This window comes from Arvicanthis niloticus, chromosome 8 (assembly GCF_011762505.2).
Source record: "Arvicanthis niloticus isolate mArvNil1 chromosome 8, mArvNil1.pat.X, whole genome shotgun sequence".
Taxonomy (NCBI): Eukaryota; Metazoa; Chordata; class Mammalia; order Rodentia; family Muridae; genus Arvicanthis; species Arvicanthis niloticus.
The window spans coordinates 81490557-81511538 of NC_047665.1; the positions used below are offsets into that span (position 1 = coordinate 81490557).

A 20982-nucleotide genomic window follows, 5' to 3' on the forward strand; every position below is an offset into this window, starting at 1 on the left:
AGGCAAAGCCTTGGGACTAGTTGGCCAGGGGTACACTGCCTCCCACCATCTGCCTCAGCTCCTGCTGAGCACGCAGAGGCCACTGGACAGAGTATCACTACAGTTGCTCGGCCAACTACACACAACTGCCCTTAGTTCCCCCTGCCACTCCAGAATGCAGAGGGTGAGGAGCCCTTCCTGGCAACCTGCCCATCCTGGGCAGTGAGTGCCCAGCACTTTTTAGGGCACTCTAGCATCAGACAGAACAGGCCAATATCTCAGAGCTGACAACAGAAGCCAGCTCTACTCAATGTCCCTGATATTGTTTAAATGTCAAGTGCTTGGGGACTGGAGAGATGGCTCCATGATTAAGAGCACTGACTGCCCTTCCAGAGGACCTGGTTTCAATTCTCAGCATCCACATGACCTGTCTGTAACTCTAATTTTGAAACTTCTGACACCCTCACACAGATAGACACACATACAAGCAAAACACCAATGAACATAAAAATAAATTAAAAAAAAAAATGAAAAACAAATTCAGGTGTTTGGCTTATAGTCCTATCTTTACAAATAGATGTCGTCACTGATAGACAGATGACCCAAAGGTATTTCCTGTCTGAGGAAGGTGGAGACATGGTAGAAATGGGAAATCAAAAATGGCTCAGCATGGTCCCGGTCTTCCTGCCACACCATGAGATACCTTTTTCCCAGCTGACCAAGGTGAGAGACATAATAAGTGATACATGTGAGACAGTCCCCACCCAGCTCCTCTACCACCCCCAACTGGACAGGCTGTGCCATGAGAAAAACGTTCTCCATGACTCAAAAGGCCTGGAAGCCTCCTGCTCAGTTCCAGGAATAAAGAGATTGAAAACATCCCCCTACCTTGAACAAGCAGATGGGTTGTGTGCACAGCCTCACCCTGGATGCTGTATGCTCGACAGGTATAGGCGCCTCTGTCCTCTCGACTGACTGATGTCACCGTTAGGCTACCGTCACTCACCTGGGGGCACAGAAAGAACTCAGTATCAGCCCATGGGCCTCACCAGGATGCCTCTTAAGCGAAAAGATGAGCTCTGAGGAGCTAGAAATGGCCTCGGGGACTCGTGTAGAGGGGCAGGGAGGACAAGGGCCTCCCTACAAGAGGCAGCGGAATGTCTGTAGTCAAGTCAGGCCATGAAGTTGCCTGCCTCCTCCCTGGGCCTGTATGGATACCATCAGTGGCCAGCTGCATTCCATGGGAGATGGGCAGGGAGAGAGGGTGAGGAAGAGTGACTGTGGCACCCAGGTAAGAGCTGACTCACCTGATACTTTCCACTAGCACCGAGGAGGGTCCCTTCCTTGAGCCAGGTGACGATGGGCTTAGGGTTCCCAAAAGCAGTGCAAGTCATGCTGATACTTCCGCCTTCCTTGGCCTCGATGTACTGGGGGGGTGTTTCTGTAAAGGTGGGAGGGGCTGCAAAGGACAGCAGGAAAATGAGACATGGACTCCATCTACCTGTGCAGAACTCTGCCATGTGCAAGGACAAAGGATCAGTAACACAAGTGCAGAAACTCCTACCGGTAATATTACAGAGATGGGGAGACCTAGAACCCACTGATTATCCTCTCCCATGCAATGAAGTCCGAATAATAGCCCATCCTGTTTGGATTATCGGCTTCTTAAAAGAGTCAGCTCTCTGTGCCTGAGCTGCTTGCAGAGACAATCTGGTCAACTTTGGACCTTCTCTCAGTCTGGCTAGCTCTGAATTCTATACTCATCTGGCTGAACTTAGCTCCTACCCAATGAAGCTTCCCGCTATTGGGAAGCTGCCACGCTCAGTGCTAGGAACAAGACATAAACAAGACTGAAGAATTTTCCACCTCCCTTCAAGATTATCACACTGCACAGAGCCTCCCACTTCCTGCATCCCAGTTCCAGCAAGCCCATTCATTTGCAGATTTCCTGACAGTCTCACCAAAGCCTAACACAGGTCCCGGGCTAAGGACACATAGTCTTACTTTTACCACATTCTACAGGGGGAGGGGGAAAGATCTCCCACCTGCCTGCCTCTCTTTGGCTCCTATGGATAAAGGTAAATAGTGAATTCTACAGGCTTCTACCCTTAATTCTCCCCTGATTACCTGAGAGGTTATCCTCTCCCAAGCACTGAAGGTGTGATTAACATTCTATCCTGTTTGGATAATTGGTTTTTAAGAAACTCCCTACCTTTGCCGAGTTGCTTGTAGAGACTGGTCAGTTTTAACCTCTTGGACCATTGGTTCCACAGTCTTCCAAAATGGCTACTCTGAATATCAACACCAAAGCCAACAATACCAGGATAGTCTATTCTGGGCTCTGCCCAAGGGACCATGTGTTCAAGTACTAGCCTGGCATATAATCTCAGGCAGGTTCCTCAGACTCCCTGGGTTTTACCTAAATCCTCTGCCCTCTGGAACTGATGTAGGTAGTAAATGCAATGAGGTTTATGAAAGAGCTTGTAAAAAATGCAGACTAATGCCCACAGCAAACTCTGATTTTTCTGCCATTAGTATAGTCATTGTCATCCCTGGGAGCTTTGATGTGAAGACCAAGGAACAGCCTCAGAAAGGCTCCTTCCCCCTCCATGTAGCCATGCTACCAGAGTCAGAGGGCACTAGGACCCCGTTCCCCCTGCGCAGGTTCCATCTCCAGAGGCTTTCTCCTGCTGATTCTAAGAATGCTGCCCTTCTGTGTCTGCCCTGCAGCGAGAGCTTCCAACCTCAACACCATCCATTTGCAGAGCTCTCGCTCAGCCTGGAACTTTACGTCCAGACCCTATTTCCGTGCTTCATATGAGCAGGTGGCTTTCTCTAGTACCACGGAATACTCAAGTATCCTGGAGCCCCCAGACGAGGAATGCTCCACAAACATTTCTTGAATGGAGTAATGAGTGGAATAATCGAATGACTGAAGGCCTACAACATACACATCTATAGTCCGATACAAATACAAGTACATACATCCTTTTAGAGGCAAGACCACGTAGGGCCACGTTGGCCTCTAATCTCCAACCCCCATAGCTGGTGAGTACATAGGACATTTGGAACTACAGCATAAATAAAGAAGTACACTTCTTCACATAAAGCAGACATCCTCAAGAAAGCCAGTGTTCAGATCGGCACTAGGCACAGTGATAACAAGCCCTGCCAAGTCTCTGTAAAGATGTCCTGGGACTCCAGCCTCCAGGTACCGAGAATGTATACTCATTCCAGAGCCCACATTCACCCACCCTGCCCCCCGAAGAGTCAGTTAACTCAACCACAGCCTCTATTACCTCGGTGTCAAGCTTAAAAGAAAAGATAATAAATTAAATTATGTCCTGAAGTGACAAATTAATTACTAATTACATAATTACTTTATTATTTAGGTGCTAATCAGGAATGTACTTTGAACAATTTCAAGTTTTCAGGAAAATAATGGTTTGACTCTCAATTATTTACTGAATTAGGTGTTAGCTTGCCAGCTGCATTTCCAGACTTAATTCCTCTTGCAAGCGCCCTATAATTAATAGCGCAGGTTAGAAATAAGCTGGCCTCTCCTCCAAGCTCTACACACCAGACCTAAAGCAAGACTTGGCTTGGACCTTGGAGGTATTTTAGGTGAGATAAAGGAATAATTGGAATTTTTTCCACCCAACCAGTCTTCAAGGAAAACACGGGAGGAGAATGAGATGATTTGTTGTAACTTATTTTTGTACTAGCCTTGCTATTTCCAAAGGTTCCCCTGTCACAAAACGCCCAGTGCTATATATTCTGCTCTGACTGACAAAAGGACTTCCTCTTCTTGTCCAGAATGGAAATATTTACATAGAAAGAAATTATAGAACAGTGGAAATGGAGGGCTGGGTAGGAGCTGTCTCTCATGTAGGACTCTGCTCTGCATCTTCCAGGTCTGCTCCTGGGTAACGGCAACCTGCTCTCTGCTAAGGCTTCATTCTCAAGCATGGAGCAGGTGGTTGCTCAGCCTCAGTGCTCTGCCCAGCCCTCGAATGTCCACAGCCTACCTGCACCCTCTAACTAAGGTGCTCTCCTCCTTTGGGCTCCCAGATTTGCTGGTTCCTCTAGTTCATTCCCTGCTCTTGCCTAGGTCCCCGCCCCACCCCGACCCCTGCTCCTCAGCCCCCGGACAGAATTCTGGATCAAGGCCATGTCGTCAGAGATACTTTTCTTCCTTTGTACTCCCAAAGACACAAGGCAATCATTTCTTGACATGATTGGAAGAGGTAAACACCAAGATTGGGTCATATCCCCGGCCTGACACCCAGAACCTATCATAGAGAGGCTTTCCATTGGGAAATATGTCTTGTGTGGATAATTTTGGTTAGATTCATGAGGACTTTGTTTGTTTGGTTTGGTTTGGTTTTTCGAGACAGGGTTTCTCTGTGTAGCCCTGGCTGTCCTGGAACTCACTCTGTAGACCTGGCTGGCCTCAAACTCAGAAATCCACCTGCCTCTGCCTCCCAAGTGCTGGGATTAAAGGCGTGCGCCACCACTGCCCAGCTCATGAAGACTTTTAAAGGACCAAAGTCCTTGGTACCTTCTAGCTAGCCATCCCTGCCACCTACATACATTTTGATCTGCTTGCCCCTTCTCCCCCTGCTGTGAAAAATGTGGCTGCTATCTGACTGCCCTCAGATAACAAGTACTCCAGTCTCACTCGGCAGTCCATGGAACCTTGCAACACCCTACAAACGGGCTCTTTCTGAAGAAACTCAGAGAGATCCGCGAGACTGCCCCCATGAGCCTATCTTCTGATTTGGCATCTCCAGGTCCTGTGCCGTCCAAACATCTTCATTGGTCAAAATCTATTTCCACTGTGAGAAATTAAAAACGCCTAAGGAATCAACTCATGCAAACAAGACAACAGCCAGTAGAACATGAGCTCCCAATCTCCCTGCACGTGATTCTTGGCTACATAGCTGGTGTCTGAGTTTCCCCGGAATAGATACTATCAATCAGGATGATGTGAGAGAGAGGCCACACCTCAAGGCAGTTTCAAGCAATAGAAGAAAAAGCAGAGGGCGGGGATGATGTAGGACCTACTGGCTTGGTGCTCCTCATGGAACACCCTGAGCAGCAAATGTCCCTTCTAAGTTATGATTTGCTTGGTTCCTGGTGACAGCAGTTTTCCCTGAGCAAACAATAACTGGCTCAAATGGTCCTTCGAAAGCTGCGCTGGAGAAATCCACAAATGATTTAAAATCTTGCCTCCAACAGTAGAACCAACAAGCAGGTAGTTGTGATTGCCCCAACCTCTGGCCTTGGGCCACAACTTTAAAAGTGTCCCGAACTATAGGCCTACACTCTGATAAAATAATCTTTCTGGGGCTGTGGATATGCCTGATCTGCACAAAAACCTGGATTTGATTTCACAACTCTGAAAAAAATATAAATATATATATGTATATAAAACTTATTATATATATTAAGAAAAAAAAATATATATATATAAACTATGGGATGAAGAGATAGCTCAGAGGTTAAGCACACTGGCTGCTCTTCCAGAGGTCATGAGTTCAATTCCCAGCAACCACATGGTAGTTCATGACCACCTATAATAAGATATGATGCCCTCTTTCTGATCTGCAGGCATACATGCAGGCATAACACTGTATACATAATAAATAAATAAATCTATAAAATAGAAAAAAATAACTAACATACGCTGTTGTCCCCAGACTGTGGACATGATCCCAGACCCAGAGAACAGTATGAGCCGCACCCAACTCTACTGGAAAGGGGAGACAGAACCATTCTTCAGGTAACACCATCTCAAGAGAAATTTCTAGTGTAGGAGCAGTGAATCTTCTTTTCTGGCTATGGTACCTATAACCCCAGACTTACACTGGCTGCAGCACATCTCAGTATGTCTGCTATTAAAGCCTCGCCCTATGTGAAGACCCTCAGAACCACTGACACTGTTGGACCCAGAACACCCCAGCCTAGACCAAGACTGGAACTCAGCAAGTTCACACCAGACCTCCCTGCCCTAGTCAGACACTTGAAAAGTATCGGTGCATAGCGCAATCCATTTAACATGAGCTATAAATAACTGACAGCCATTAAAACAGTTCCTCTTCCCAGGATTCTCACATTTTATTAGCTGGTAAACCCTGTTCAAGCAGGAAATGGGTCTGAGTTTACTCAACAGTATTTACCTAGCAGCTGGTGTGGGGCTAGGAAGGTACAGACCCTTGGTACTTATTACCTAAATAAACGCACTCAACGAGAAACTAAGTGAGCAACCTAGAAGATTCATGCTGATATTCAAGGAACTCCCACCTGAGAAGAGGCACATCCTGGGCTAACAGAGTCATCCAAGGCTAGAAAATGACACCAACACTGACTAATCCAACCTCCTGGTTCCCGGAAGCAGATTGAGCCTTCTTCGGAGGAACCTACACACAGAGGACCTGCTGCTTTTGCACACTCTACTGACCCACGAATTCCAGGAACGTAGCAAAAGGGTATAAAGGAGACACTAACGAAGATCGTATGGGACCAGGGCTTACTGGGGCTCCTCTCAGCAAAGGAGCTTCCTCCAGAGGAGGCCGCAGAGGTCATCTTAGTTGGCCATTCCCAAGAAAGATTTACGTACCGTTAATGGTGAGATGAACCCAGCTGCCGTTGTGGAATGTGTCATACTGCTGGTCCAGCATGAGTACTTTGCACTCGTACCAACCCTGGTCCTCAGAGCGCACCTGCTCCAGCCGCAGGGATGCTTTATCATGAAGACTGGCCCGGCCTGGGAGAACACAGTGGACAGAGCCCAGTAAGCCATCCGAGAACATCTATCAGCATTCTTATTCCCCCAGCCAAAGACAAAGGGACACATCATAACCTTCAGAACACTTCCCATGGCAGTGTCACCAAATGGCAGTCAGCACCCACGATAGACAAAAGGCAAAGGCAAACTGCCTTGGTCATGGTGCCACAAGCCCTCCCCAAGTGGCCCTACACCAACCTACGAGGGCAGCTTGCTGTGTGTGTGGCATTGACAACAGCCTCTGCTCCTTAAAATATGCCCATTCTTTGGAGATCCAGGCACAAGAAAGGCATGATGGGTACAGAGATGAGAAGAGAGAGATGGAAAAGGATAAACTGGGGAAGTGTCCTCAGCTGGGGTGCAAGGACTTATCTGACCCAACTTCCTTATCTGGCTTCCCTGAACAGGCAGAGTTAAGACAGGCCAGGGCCATACATTTGGCCCCTCCCACTCCTGCTACTAGTACCAAGATGACATATCCCCCCAAAGACCAGCCTAGCAGGGTCAGGCAAGGCAAGGTTGGGCGGTTTGGTTCTTCCTTAGCTTTAGCTACCTCTGTGACACATAGGGAATAGCAGAGTCCTGCCCACACTGCAGTGGACAAAGCAACCCAGAGACCCCTCTTGCTTCATCTTCCACTCTAGCCCACATTCATCCAAATCAAAACCACTTCTTCCTCTGCCTCTCTGCCTCAGAGTCAAGCCTTCCTTGTAGGAAACTCTGGACACCAATCAGCCTAAAAAGACTATCAAAGTTAATCCTAGCCAAAAGGGAGGGAGGAGGGACATAGACTCAGAAGAGAGCCAAACAGGAAAGGGTCTGGCACAGTAATACAGGTCCTGTAATCCCTGCTACTCAAGAGGCTAAGGCAGGAGGACTGTGGGTAACAAGCTGGGAGAGGGCAATTTAGGGATACCCCGGCGCACAGAGACTGGGGTGGAACTCAAAGACACAGCAATGGCATGGCAAGTGCAAAGCTTTGAGTTCCATATCCAGTACCAAAGGGAGAAACAGGGAGAGAAGGAGAGAGGGGGGCAGGGAGGGGAGGAGGGAGAGAAGGAGGGAGGGAAGGAGGAAGGAGGGAGGGAAAGGAAAAAGAATGCATGCATTCTCAGAGAAGGTAATTCAGACTTCAGAAGTCATGGTAAAAAGAAAGGTAAACGCAGGGTCCTGCCTATCTCCTGACTGCCTTTCAGCTCCAGTGCACATTCACACTCAGAGACACACACATGCACACACCCTGCGCCCTCTTCGCTGGCAGGCTGGCGGGGCGGCAGCAGTGAGTCACAGGGAGACCACGCTGGCAGAATAATTACAGAGCAAGACATAAATGGGGCCAGGGAAAGGAGGGGGGGGGGATAGTGGCGAGGAGGTGAGATCCGATGTCTGCCAAGACCACAGACAGCAAGAAGTGAGGATGCATACAAGACTCTGCATAGGATACCCCAACTTCAGAGCCAGGAGAGTGGGGGCATACCAACAGCAGATCCTGCAACCTGAGCTCTGTCATACCTAGAAAAGGGTGGAGCTGTCTGACTCCCTTCCCCCTCTGCCCTTTGTTTCCTCTAAGGGAGCCTCTTTCTAGCTTGCCCTGGAGAACTGACCCTCAGTACATCAGCAGGATGAAGACACAGGCTTCATGTCTGCCTCTTCTACTTCCTCTCCTACTTATGGTAAAAAACCCACTAGAGGGCAAAGAGAGAAGGGAAAAGGCAAAGAGCCTGAAGAACAGAGATAATGGGCCCAGTCAAGAGAAAGATCAGAAGTGACAGAGAAAAATGAAGAGTAGATGGGACTCGGCAGATGCGGCCGAGCCCTGAAAAGGAGGTGGAACACAACTAAAACCTGAGGGGGTGGGATGGTGGAGAGAAAGGGGGGACAGCTCTCATCCCATCACAGCTTACCTGCATACTCAGGGTCCACATGTGGGGGATAGTAGCCAAACTTGATGAAGATAGGGATGGGGACCCCAAACTTGAACCACTCTACAACATAGGGCGGAGGCTGTCCTGTCACTGGGTGGATTACGTCGCATCTCAGAACCACGCCTTCGCCGGCTCGAGCAGTCACAAACTCCGGCTCCTCTCGCAGGCCGTGGGCACCTAACAAGGACAGCCAAGGTGACATGTGAGGAATCGGCAAGAAGATCCTTCTCCTACAGTTTATGCTGATATCCAACTCACTCCCCATTTCTGAACCTACCCTTCCCTCCCCAACAGTCTCTAGTATACCCAGGACACCCACCTCCCTCTGCCCTAAGGACAGTCAGGCTTCCTGTATAACATAAGAAGAGAAAAAGAAAGGAGGGGGTGTCCCATTTTCTCTAGTCTTGCAAGCAAGACTTCCCATCCAAAGACCCAAAAAGCAGCAGACATAACCATGCCTGGCCTGCCCTCCTTGGGTATCCCCTGCAGTTCCAAGAAACATCAGGAGCTACAGACACAGGGTATGAAGGGCTTTCAGCCCTTGGGATGCTGCCCAGCTGTAGTCCCTATGAACATTCTGCAGTCTTTCCGAAGCAGGGCACTTCCCACTGGAGCCTGGTGGGCGAAGGCAGAGCCTGCCTCCTCCTCTGCCCCACCCCCAGCACAGCCTGGTGTTAAAGCTCTAAACAAGAGGGCTCCATACAGGAGCGGGGAATCCCTAACAAGCTAAGGAGGCTGCTTGGCAACACCAGAGGGAAAGCCCCGTGGGCCTGAGCGGTCTTTCCAGCCCCTCCTCCAACCCACTGCGCCAGCCTTGCTGCAGAGGGGAGCAGGAGGCACTGCAGCCCTCCAATTTCCAGGCTTTGAATCTATTAGACTCTCACAGTAGCCACAGACATCACTGTAAAGGGAGAAAGATGGTGGTGACAAAGGAAGGAGCAATGCCCTATCTTTCACGGAGAACGTCAGAATCGGGGAGCTAGCAAGGGCACACCCAAATGGGGAAGAGGGTAAGGGAGGGAGGCTGATAGGAGAGGCCTCCACCCTATCCAAACTGCAGGCTTGAGGAGCCAGGAAAGAGGCTATCTCTGGGGACATTGTTCACACATCAGAGCAAACAGAACCTGAAGAACATCTACAGCTGCATACACACCCTCCTCACATCAGAGAGGGAGATGACAAGGTGACCTTGATCGTTTCCCCCTTTGAGAAGGACAGCCTCACCCTTGCCTTCCTTCAGATGCCGGTGACTCCCCCAAGCTAACTACACACTTTCCCCTCTACCACCCTCCAAGCCCAGCTCTCCAGAGCAGTACCAAGGACAGCAGCCTCCACTAGCTGCTGCAAGCCCGAAGGCTGTTGGGCCCTCCCACCCAAAGATGCCTGCAGAAGAGCAAGAGAGCTTTTGTGGGTCCACCTCTGCTCTTCACCTCTGACCTTGTGAGCTCATGCCTCTGTCTGCCCTTCACAACTGTGTGCCTAGCTATGTGTGTGTTTTCCTGATCACTGTCTACTTCTGTGTCCTCAGTACCAGCTTCTCTCCTTTCTCTAGGTCTCGTTTTTTGTTTTTTTGTTTTTTTTTTATCTTTCTGATTCCTTCTCTAGGTGTCTGTCTTTGTCTCTTTCTGGCATGTAAGAGTGTGTGTGTGTGTGTGTGTGTGTGTGTGTGTGGTCTCTCTCTCTCTCTCTCTCTCTCTCTCTCTCTCTCTCTCTCTCTCCTGTTCCTTCCTCATGTCTCTCTGTCAAGCCTCCACCTCTGTTTCTTTCTCTTACTCCCACCTACATGGGTGATTCTGTCTAGCTGTCTCTCTCTCTCTCTCTCTCTCTCTCTCTCTCTCTCTGTGTGTGTGTGTGTGTGTGTGTGTGTGTTGTGAATAAAGCCTGTGGATTTCTGCTGGCCTATGACAGGAAAGGGGGATTTGCCTGATTGTCAGAAATGGGGAGCTTTTCTACGTGCATGTGTGTTTCTTGTCTGTACCTCTCCAAGGAGTCGGTGTGTGTCGCCTGTGTCTCCTTCTCCCCCCAACCCCCCTCCCTCTTCTCTGCAACTTGCGGAAGGAGGAGGCAGAGAGGGAAGTAAGCCCTTGCAGAAGCCTATTGGCTCTCGGTGACATCACTGTTTTCTAGAGAAAGAGCTAAGATCACTGAATATTTTTGGAGCAAAGCAGAGTGTTGCACTCACCTGCCAGAGGCCCAGGCAGGTTTCCTAGCCTCCCCTCCCCCAACCTGGCTACAGGCTGTTTGCAGCACAGGCCCTCCAGAAAGGAAGAAAGCCCAGCTGCAGGGAGTGCCTCCCAGCATCCTCCACATCCCATAGGGCACATGGGGGGGGGGGGGGAAGTCTACAGAATCCAGGCATACAAAGAGCAGAACTGGACCAAGAGGAATGAGTTCCCAGCAGAATCCATGAGCCAGAATGATGGGGATGGGGGTGAGGGTGGGGGGGTGTGCATGTGTGTATGTGCACACATGTGAAAACTATCTGCAGCACATCCTATGGGGAGATTAGGAGACAAACTATAAAAGCCTGGGAAAGCAGAAGGGGTTTTTCCCAGGGTCAGATTACCTGAAGGTGGGCAAAGAGGCCCACTAAAGGTAGCATGTTACCCCTAGAGTCTAGGCAGAAGGAAGAGAGTTGAGGAACATCAGGAACATCTGGACAACAGGCTGCCAAGTCCAAGGCTCTGGAGGGCAATGCCCAAAGGTAGGTCACCTTTGGCATGGGTCCCCACAGTGCCAGCTGCTCATTTGCACCTGCACTGCTTGGTTCTCGCTGCATCTCAATAAGGCAGCCTCCTCACACTTCCCTTCCCAGCCCTGGAAGAAAGGCTTCAGGTTCACACTCCTGGCCTCAGCCAGCCCCTGGACTGGGCCCTGAGCCCCAAGCATGAAACATACCCCCAAATAGCAGGGCAAGCACTCTCCCACCCAGAATCTCTTCTCCAGGGCATTCCAAACACAGACAAGTGACTGCAGAGTGGATGCATCCCAAAGATGACACACAAGACAAAATGAGACAGGTTTCTCCACAAGGAAGATGAGGGGGAAGCCATGTCTCAGCCTCCACACTCAGCATAAGCTCTCCTGGGTTTCTGGATCTGAAAATAGTCATCTTCTCTTTCCCTTCTTATACACACACACACACACACACACACACACACACATGGTATGTTCCCTCACTCTATCACCCACAGATACTTCTCTGTAGGCCTCATAGTCTCTGAGGCAAAATATGTCTAATAAACATCTCTCCAGAAAAGCTCAATGAGTGTGTTTGGGGGGAGGTCATTAGCCTAGCTAATGGGGGGCTTGAAAAGGAGAAATTGGGAATCAAACACATGGGCAATCAAACCCCCATCCAGGAGTGAAAGAGACTCCGGTCAGGAAATTAGGGTGAAGGGGCACAAATGTATCTCCTGCAAGCTGGTTGTATGTCCAACCCAACTAGGGAGTCACTCGGGCAATTCCCATAACAAAGAGACATCGGAACTCAAAGAACCCTAGAACTAAGAATCAGAGCTGAGCCTACATAGGGCAGGCAGACATATTTGACCCCAGTAGGACCACAGAGAGTAGCTAGAAGGCAGGGGAAGGAGGAGGGGAAAGACAATGCTTAAAAATAATGACCACAGATCTCTCCCTTACACTGGCTTTGGCTTGGGGTGGGCACATCAAAAAGACTAGAAAATGCCCTGGGCCTCACACAGCACTTTTCAAGAGGGCAGAGTGGGGTCTTGTATGCCTCTGAATCCTGAGTGGCTGAAATCTGAATCCTGAGTGGCTGCCCAGCCCACTTTAGCCCACTATGCCACCTTGACAGGAAAGAGAAAGTAAGAGGGCAGGTGGATGGAACAGGCCCCTACAGGTTGGCTGACCTTTTAGGAAGCCCATAGGATACAAATCTTCCATTCTCTGGACCAGGTGGTACCCGGTGGGTAGCTGAGTCCAAAGCTGCCAGCAGACACCCTATGTGCATAGAACTACAAAGCATCCAAGGCTTGGCACAGCCCCACATCCAATAGTCACAACCTGGAGCCAGGAAAGGGCTGGGAAGGAAGGGTCCTGAGGATAGAAAACTACTTCTAAGTAGCAGGAAAAGAGACATGAGGCAAGTATAGAAACCCTCCCTGCAGCTGGGAGGCAAGTAGAACACACTACCCAGCTCCACCACATACAGGGTCTGTACTAGGAGTATGATGCTACACATCTATAGTGTGGCCCCTGACACAGTTCTGCTATCTCTGTCTTCCAAATGGGCACAGTATATGGCTTCCCAAAAGTTACCTACGTAACAAATAGTAGGTCAAGAGTCCTTCCAGAACACAGGTAACCAAAGCCTCTCTCCCATATACAGAGTCTCTTCTACCCACAGTCAGCATAGGTTCCCAGAGTCCAGACTCCGAATCCCAAGACCACAGATGGATTACAGGATAGGCCTTCCTTCTAGAAGCATCTAGATCAGATGCAATATCACTGGCTGATTCTGGTGAAGGTCACTCTACCTGGTCCTGAAAGCCCTGCTGGGTTGGATCATAGCTAAGAGGAGGGAAGACGCAAGCTGACTACCAGCCTCCATGGCTCCTCGTGGCAGCCTCCTCTTCCTCCTCCTCCTCTGGGCACCAGACTCTAAAACCACAGGCCTGTTGTCTAATAATACCAGCGACAGCCACCGCCACCTCCATCTGCCAGCCTAAAAATAATCCCTGCTGAGTCCAAAAAAGACACAGCCCCCAATAGTCCCCCAATCCCTCCTCCTCGACAGGCCAGAAGGCTCCAGGAGATTCCAGGAAGCCGGTAGACTTGGGCTCTTACCACATAGGAAGCACACACCCAGAGGAGGACCTGAGGACAGCAGAAAGTTGGCTCCTGCCACCTAGCACCAGGTAAGGAGCACACAGAGACTCTAGCCTGGAGAGGAGACCAGTACATGAGGGTATCCCATTCTCTGCACACACAGGTTGGGCGGGTTTGAGGCCATCAGTGTTATCTATCCTCCTTCTGCCTCTCACATTCTAGAAAAGCCCTATCTTGCTGTGGCTCCTGATCAATGCCTTCACAGCCTTTCCGCACCCCTCCCAGGAGGCCAAGGGATAAAATTGGATAAGCTCCTGCTTTAGAAACAGCAAGGTACTAGGTGGACTGGGGTGACCACCTCCAACCCCTCTGGCTGGACTGCCTCCCCACCACCTCTTCCAATAGCATCAGTGGTGCCAGTGCTATTAGTGACCTTAATTTGCTGGGCTAGATTATATTTCCAAGAGCTCTTTCCCCAGGAGCCATGGGCAGGAAGGAAGTCTGTAATTCAATCTCAGTCCATAGCTCCTCAGCAGAAAAGTGAAGCCACACCTCCCCCCCTCCAGCCACAACCTAGCCCTACCACCTGGAAGGAAGCCTGTCCTCACACAGCCTGTGTATCACACAGGGCATCCTGGTATGTACACCACAAGGCTGGCCAGTGAGGGCACCACAGGTCAGACAGGCATCAGGGAATGAGTGAGAGATTACTACTAGTAAAGCAATGGCATCCCTGCTCCAAACCAGGATGAGGGCAGTGATCACTGGTATAGTCTGTGCCCATGAACAAGTTTTATGCCACATCCCTACATCTAGGGGCCACTTGACCGGGAAGAAGATAAAGGGACAGCAAAGAAGGCAGAAGGCCAGGAAGTTTATCAGTCCCCTCTTTGTCAGAAGGCCAGGCATGCAGGTCCCAGCCCTGACCCCACAGAACTTACAAAACCCTCGCAGAGGCCCCATCTCCACTCACCACTCTCCTGTTACTCACACAAGAGCGAATCGGAAAGCAGGAAGATTTCTAAGAAAAATAGGTCAGTTGCCTCCGGCAGACCAGACCACACCCATGGGCAGTGCCCCTGGGGCAGAAGCCTGACTGTAAGCTGTTCCTCCAACCCCAATCCTCTACCATCTCCCCAGGCACCCAGAGCTTTCTTTATCTACCCTGGACTGTGCCAGGCTGATGTCAACTAATGCCTCCTAGCAAGAGAGGCAGTCAGCTCCCCATGAGCCGGGCCTCTACCCTGTTACTTAGGCTTTCTCTATTGAACCTCAGGCAGTCTTTCGTCCCAGCTTTGTGAGCTGGAGCCTTCAACTCTAAGAACATCTGGGCTACGGGGATGCAGGTGCAGACCAGCGAACTGGGGAGGAAGCAGCTTGCCGAGTAGTCCCGCTGTATCCCAAAGTATTCAAAAGAGGGGCTCCTACCTCAAACGTGTACATAAATGCTCCTGTCCTGATGTGCTCCATGCAGGTGTACACAAACACACAAGTGTTTACAAGTGCGTGGTACACATATACCTAAGTGGAAGCACTGGTTACAGAGGCATGTATACATACGTACAGGGATAAATACGTGTGTGCACACATTTAAAAATATGCACACTCACACATGCATATAGGGATATACATAACACATCCTGGGGTGCATATGTATACGTACACATGCACAGACACATACACATGCACACTCTTCTAAGAAGCCAAAAGTTCTTACCAATCACAGCTCATCAAGATCCACTCTGCACACAAACTGCTCAACCCATCCCTGGAAGCAGAGGGAAGGGGGTCACTCCGGGTTGGGGTTGGGGAGGGCAGCTGAGAAGCCTCCAGAAGGAAGCAGCTCTCATGGAGACAAGAATCAGTTAAATCTCACTGCTCCTGGTGCTTTCCTCACTGGGCCTCACCTCCCACCCCCGCACTTTCAGTGCTAACTGGAGGACTGCAGGGAAACCTAATGAGCACCCAGCAGAACAGCAGAACGGAGAAAAAAAGCAAAACCCGTACAAGCTGGCCAACTCTGAGAGCGAGGGGCTGCCCTGCTGAGGACAGTGAGGAGGAAGCCTAGACCCTGGAAAGTGCCAGGCACAGCAAAAAAAAAGGAAGGGATATCAGCTCTTGACATCTAACCAAGCAGCCTTTGCTCCTTGAGAAACCAGATCCCAGCTTTTTGTCTCAGATATAAACATGAAACCACCTGAACCTGGGACCTGACAACTCCAGAGACTGGCAGATACTGGGCCATGGACCTACCGCTTCCAGCTGACTCTTTCCAGTACTCAGCATCATGCCTCCTCCCACACACACCCATTCCAGCTTCTTGCAGGGGGGCCTCCTACCAGACACACCCCCGCCTCCATGTAAATGTCCTGAGACACACTCATACCAACACTCATACCCCACTTCCTGCCACCAAGTCCTTCCCAGCTGAGAGGCTGCCCTGGGTTAGCCCTCCCCCCCCCCCCCCCCCATCTACAAAGGCGAACTGGCGTGGATAAAAGCCAGAGAGAACAGGGGCCACTGTCCAATCACAAGCAGAATCTGAATCAGACCTTAATTGTCCAGGGAACACAGGAGCCAGAGAGGTCCACAACAGACTCTGTGGCAGGCAGGGGAGGTAGCACTGGAAATGAGGAAGAGAGTTACCTCTCTTACAGAAGGTGAATGTCAATTATACCTTGCTCAGGATTTCCACAGAGTGTGGAAACTCCCCCAGGTTGCTGGGCAGATGTCTGTGATACAGAGACTACCACATCAATAGCCTTCTTCTTTTCTCCCCCATCCTTCTCTCTCTCTCTCTCTCTCTCTCTCTCTCTCTCTCTCTCTCTCTCTCTCTCTCCCTCCCTCCCTCCCTTTTCTCTCTCTCTCTCTCTCTCTCTCTCTCAGTTTCTCCATGTAACCATGGCTGTCCTGAAACTCTCTCTGTACAACAGAGATCTACCTGCCTCTGCCTTTCTCTTCTCTTTACCCTCCCAACTGGATCACAGATCTCAGTTACCTCCAAGATGCCTACCCAAAGTCAAAAGAGGAATCCATGCCCACCTCTGTGTCAGGACTTGCATCTGACAGTTTGATGGGCCTGATCCTTTCACTAGAAGTGACCCTGCTTCGGACAAGTCTAGAAGAAGCGTCTCACCGTCTCTGGGGTTGAAGGATTTCTCTTCAGAGGCAGTCACCTCTGCCAACTCACACAACATCTGGAATCCATAAGGCCCCTCATCAGCACCAGCAAGCCAAGCCCTGGCCTCACAGGCAGAGGTGCCCTTCCCAAGCTATAGGTGGGGCTCTGCACCTCCTGTAGCATACTGGCAGCCAGAAATACTTCCAGCTTTGCAGACCTTGTAAAGGACTTCCAAGCAATCTGCAATGCCCCACCACACTTTCCGGATGCAGGAAAGAGAGGTTCTTACAGACAGGTCAGCCAATGAAGGGGTCTAGCTTCCTCAGAGCAATCTTCTGACTGTTCCCCCAACAAACTCCTAACTCTCCGCTCCCTCTGAAATAGCCCAACGGAGAAATGATTAGAAGCTAGGAATCCCATAGATACTGAAATACTAACATGATGTCTGATGAGCACATAGCTCACGACAGGCACCCAGCCACTTCATCCACAGAATGGTCACCACACTCAGCCTCTACAAATTCCTACAGCTAACCCACTTTCCACTGAGGTAAGTGACATTTAGAAAAGCTGAGAAATTGTCCAAGTCACAGGGCTCAGCACGTGGGACAGCCGGATTTGAATTCTGTCCATTTATCGTAAGTTATGTCTGGCAATTGCCTCAATGAGCCATTTTTAGACTAAAAAGAACCCAAGACCAATCAATCAGGTCATCCTGGTTCCCGACAGAAGAGTAGAAGTTCCAGACCGAAGGGCAATAACTTCACATCAACAACTTCAACATTTGAAAGTTCCTCCTTCGGTCCAGCCATTTCTGCGAACTCTGGCAATATAAAACCCAATTCCTTTAGTCTGTATGAATTAAAAAAAAAAAATCTGTCCCTATGCCTATACCCTCGCTGAAGTTAGGAGGCTTGTTCAAGAGCTCTCTAGTGTCTCTTCAATTCAGATACTAGCACAACCTTTTGTGCTTTCAGAGACAGCCCCACAGCAGAATAAACCAAAACCTAAGAGAGGAGGAGGAGGAAAAGGAGGAGGAGGAAGCGGAGGAGGAAGAGGAGAAGAGGAAGGTCACTGGAAGACTGCATGGAAGGGGGAGGGGAGAGGCACAGCAACATCCACCTTTTTTCCATAAGCTTCTGAGGTTCACCCTATCTTCGGTTTTCCCACCTGACAAATGGAAACCTTTATAACCAATCCCTACTATTGCAGTGCTTGACGGAAGCTGTCCTTCCCTTCGCCCTCCCTCTCTCGTTTCAGACCCCCTCTCAAGTAGCTGAGGGAGACGCGTTCCAATCCGGAAACTTTCTCAAACCACTCCCCCCACACGCCCTGAGGCAAGGTGCATGGAAGCCGGGGAAGCCCGCGCCTCCAGCACAGCCCTACTAAAAGGCTCCATAGACCGCAGGTCCTCGACACCCGGTCGCCTTCCACCCACAGACCGTTCCTCTCCCACCGCCATCTCCTCCTGGCTTTGCAAACTTGCCCACAGCCCGGTCGGTTCCACGCGCAGAAACCGTGAGCTCAGAATCCTGGCAGCTTCCAGGCTCGGCTCTGACTTCCATACAAGGGCCGAGAGCCGGGTGCCACCCAGAGCTCTGCCATCTCCAAATTGAAAGCCATCGCGCTCAAGTATGCACCCCGTGCCTTGGCTTCTCCCTAGCTTTTTCTTGGGCTCAAACCAGAGAAGGCAGAAATAAAAATCCCGCTCGACTCTGAGACGCAGCAGAGCAGACCCCTCCCTCGCGGCCCTCACCCCCAGGCCGCTGGGCCAGGCAGCCTGGAGCGCGGTGACAGCGCCTCCCCAGGAACTTTTGCCTGGCCGGGGCCCAGATGCAGCCAGGGTGGGCGCCGGCGGCCGCCAGGACCAAGAAGAGCAGACGCTGCTCGGAGCCTCTAGGTCAATTCTGCTTGTCACCTGCCAACTGGATCAGACCTCCGCGTCCAAGACGTATAGAAAGGAAGGGCGCGGGCCGGAGAACCGGGTCCCTTAGAGGCGAATGCGGGGACTCCCAAGCTTTTAATCGCGCCTCCCTTCAAGGGCTCCTCCATCCAGCGGTGCTGTGCGGGGCTGGGACGTGCGGAATCCTGCCTAAAGACCATCAAAGTCCCCAGCAGCCAGAGTTAGAGCACTCGGGTTTCCCCAAAGCTCAGATTCGACGTGTGGTTGTGGACCAAGGGGCCCAAAGTAGACCAAGTCCACTTAGATTCCAAGGCGTTCGAAGCTCTTGTGCTCCTGCACCTTCCCGCCGAGTTCCTCCCACCCGCAATTCCCCGGCCCTCACCCGGGCCAGTGCCCGGAGGTGCGCCTGGCCGGAGCTGGAGCCTCGCCCCCGGGGTTCAGGAGCCAGAGCCTGGAGCAAAGGTCTGAGAACGCCAGGAGGATTGGAGGAGGGATGCTGCACTTCAACTCACCTTGAGCCACAAGACCTCGGGTGCTGATCACACTTGCTATCAAAGTGGCCACATACCAAATCATAGTACTACCGCGCGCCAGCCAAGAGCCTCATCCTATCGCAAAGTGCTCCTGCGTCTGCACACTTCTCGTGCCTCAGTGCCTGCTTCTCGCCCGCCTACGCCCCTTGCCGGTGCTCCTGTAGCCCGGGCGGCCCGCTCTCCATCCCTTCCTAGCTCCGCTCGTCTCGGCGCGCGCAGCCTCCCGGGCCCCGGCGCAGCGGCACCTGCACTGCCAACGGAGGCAGAGCGCAGCCAGGTCCACAGTGAAGCCTAGCCGGGCCTGTCCTGGTGGCCCGCCCCTGCCGCCTGCTTATTGGACATTGCCCACAAGTCTAGTTACTGATTGGCTAAACTCTTTGTCTGTCGCTGGGCGAAGGAGGCGAGCCCATTTCAAGGTGCGTTGAAGTGTAGCGAGCACAGAGCCGCAGAATCATGCGCATTGCCTGGGAAAAGGCGTTGTAATGTCTTTGCTCTATTCTGTTCTAAGCTCAGGCTGCATGGCAAGTTTCTGATTAAATAAATGGTAGCTTCTCTTACTGGCTAATGGGACCCTAGGAGTCTCAATAATCCTTGACAGGTCCGATGGGATGGAACCCCCGCCCACCTTGAGAATCCAACATCCGGTTTCTATCAAGAAAAAAAAAAAAGCAATTCCCGGGAGGATCACGCTGATACAGGGATAGGGAAACCCAAGCATCCTGGGGAAACTAGGGAACGTCCTTTTCTGGAGAGCGGTTCAAAGAGACCACGTGATGCCTCCCACTCCTTTGCACACTCTTCTCTCAGAACACACTACCTCCACCAATCGTTATATTAAGTTAGGCTCCATCCAGCCCAAAGCCAGGAGGTTGACTAAAATGACCTCTAAAAGTCGCTAAATTTGGAATGAGTCATTGGCTCAGCTGCGGCGAGTCACAGACCCCTCTGGAACACATGTGCACACGTACTGCCGCCCCCACTGCTGGTCATCGTTGCTCACGATTACTAAAACAATTAAACTTTTTCCTCCTCTTTCTAAATAAATGCTGCTTCTCCTGCACACAAATACTGCTTCCCCTCCTACCTTACTCAGAGCCCAACCCCATTTCAGCAGCATAAAGTCAAGGTGCAGTTGGTAAGCGATCAGGGGGTGGGGTGGAAAACCAAGGAAAGGGAAAAGGTCTTTCTCATCCCTGCAGAAGAGCTTCCTATATCCCAGGCTCCCTACTCCGGCATCTCTTCATCTCCTCCCCCAATACAATTGTGTTTACACATGACGGCGTCATGAAGCCTTCTACAACCATCTCACCCCAGTGTTCTGAGGCTGCCATGGAGCTGTTTATTTCAAGCATCTGAAGCAATGCTGAGAGACAGCTCCCTAGGAGGGGCTGTTGGCCATGGAAGGAAATGGAGGGGCAGCGAAGGCGGGCTCTCCTCCCCACCCCCTCTGGGGCATGAAGTGCCATAAAACCAACAGCTAGCTGCTGGAAAAGTCAATGTATGCACATGGACTCGTGCATCTCATCTAGAAAGTGGCCTTGAGTGATGGAGGGCCATTCTTTTTGGAGAACGCCATTCTCATTGCCATCCAGGAGATGAAAAGCTGGGGACCCTAAACAGAGAAGGAAGCACACCGCCAAACTTTTATCATCTGAATATAATCTGGAGAACTGGACTTCTGAATGCCTCCTGCTTGGCCACTCACCGCTCAATGGAACACACTCATGATTTATCACTCTGTGGATATATTCCCATGGGCCACTGCTTTAGGTACGTTCTGGACTGCCATTCCTTTCCTGAGGCTTTGGTGAAAGCTACTCGCTCTAGATCTCACTGACACAACATGCACCAATTCTACCTCCCATATCTAGCCTGTCTACCCATATCAGGTTTGCATGCATTTACACACACCCATTCATGCTTTCTCTAGGACCTAG

At 50.8% G+C, this 20982-nt stretch overlaps 1 protein-coding gene across 5 annotated transcripts in view; it reads right to left on the reverse strand.

Moving 5' to 3' along the window:
• The window catches only part of Igsf9b (immunoglobulin superfamily member 9B), a 58148-nt gene extending 38809 nt beyond the window's left edge, over positions 1-19339 (reverse strand). For 3 of the 5 annotated variants that reach the window (XM_076939697.1, XM_076939699.1, XM_076939698.1), the window contains exons 1-5: positions 19025-19339; positions 8674-8871; positions 6602-6748; positions 1287-1438; positions 868-985 (exon numbers count right to left, since the gene is read on the reverse strand). In XM_076939697.1, the coding sequence (XP_076795812.1) occupies positions 868-985; positions 1287-1438; positions 6602-6748; positions 8674-8871; positions 19025-19088 (679 nt within the window). In that variant the 5' untranslated portion in view covers positions 19089-19339. The remainder of the gene's footprint in view (positions 1-867; positions 986-1286; positions 1439-6601; positions 6749-8673; positions 8872-19024) is intronic. The other 2 variants (XM_076939696.1, XM_034509561.2) reach the window with 1 other exon arrangement.
• Between the last annotated feature and the right edge of the window lie 1643 nt (positions 19340-20982).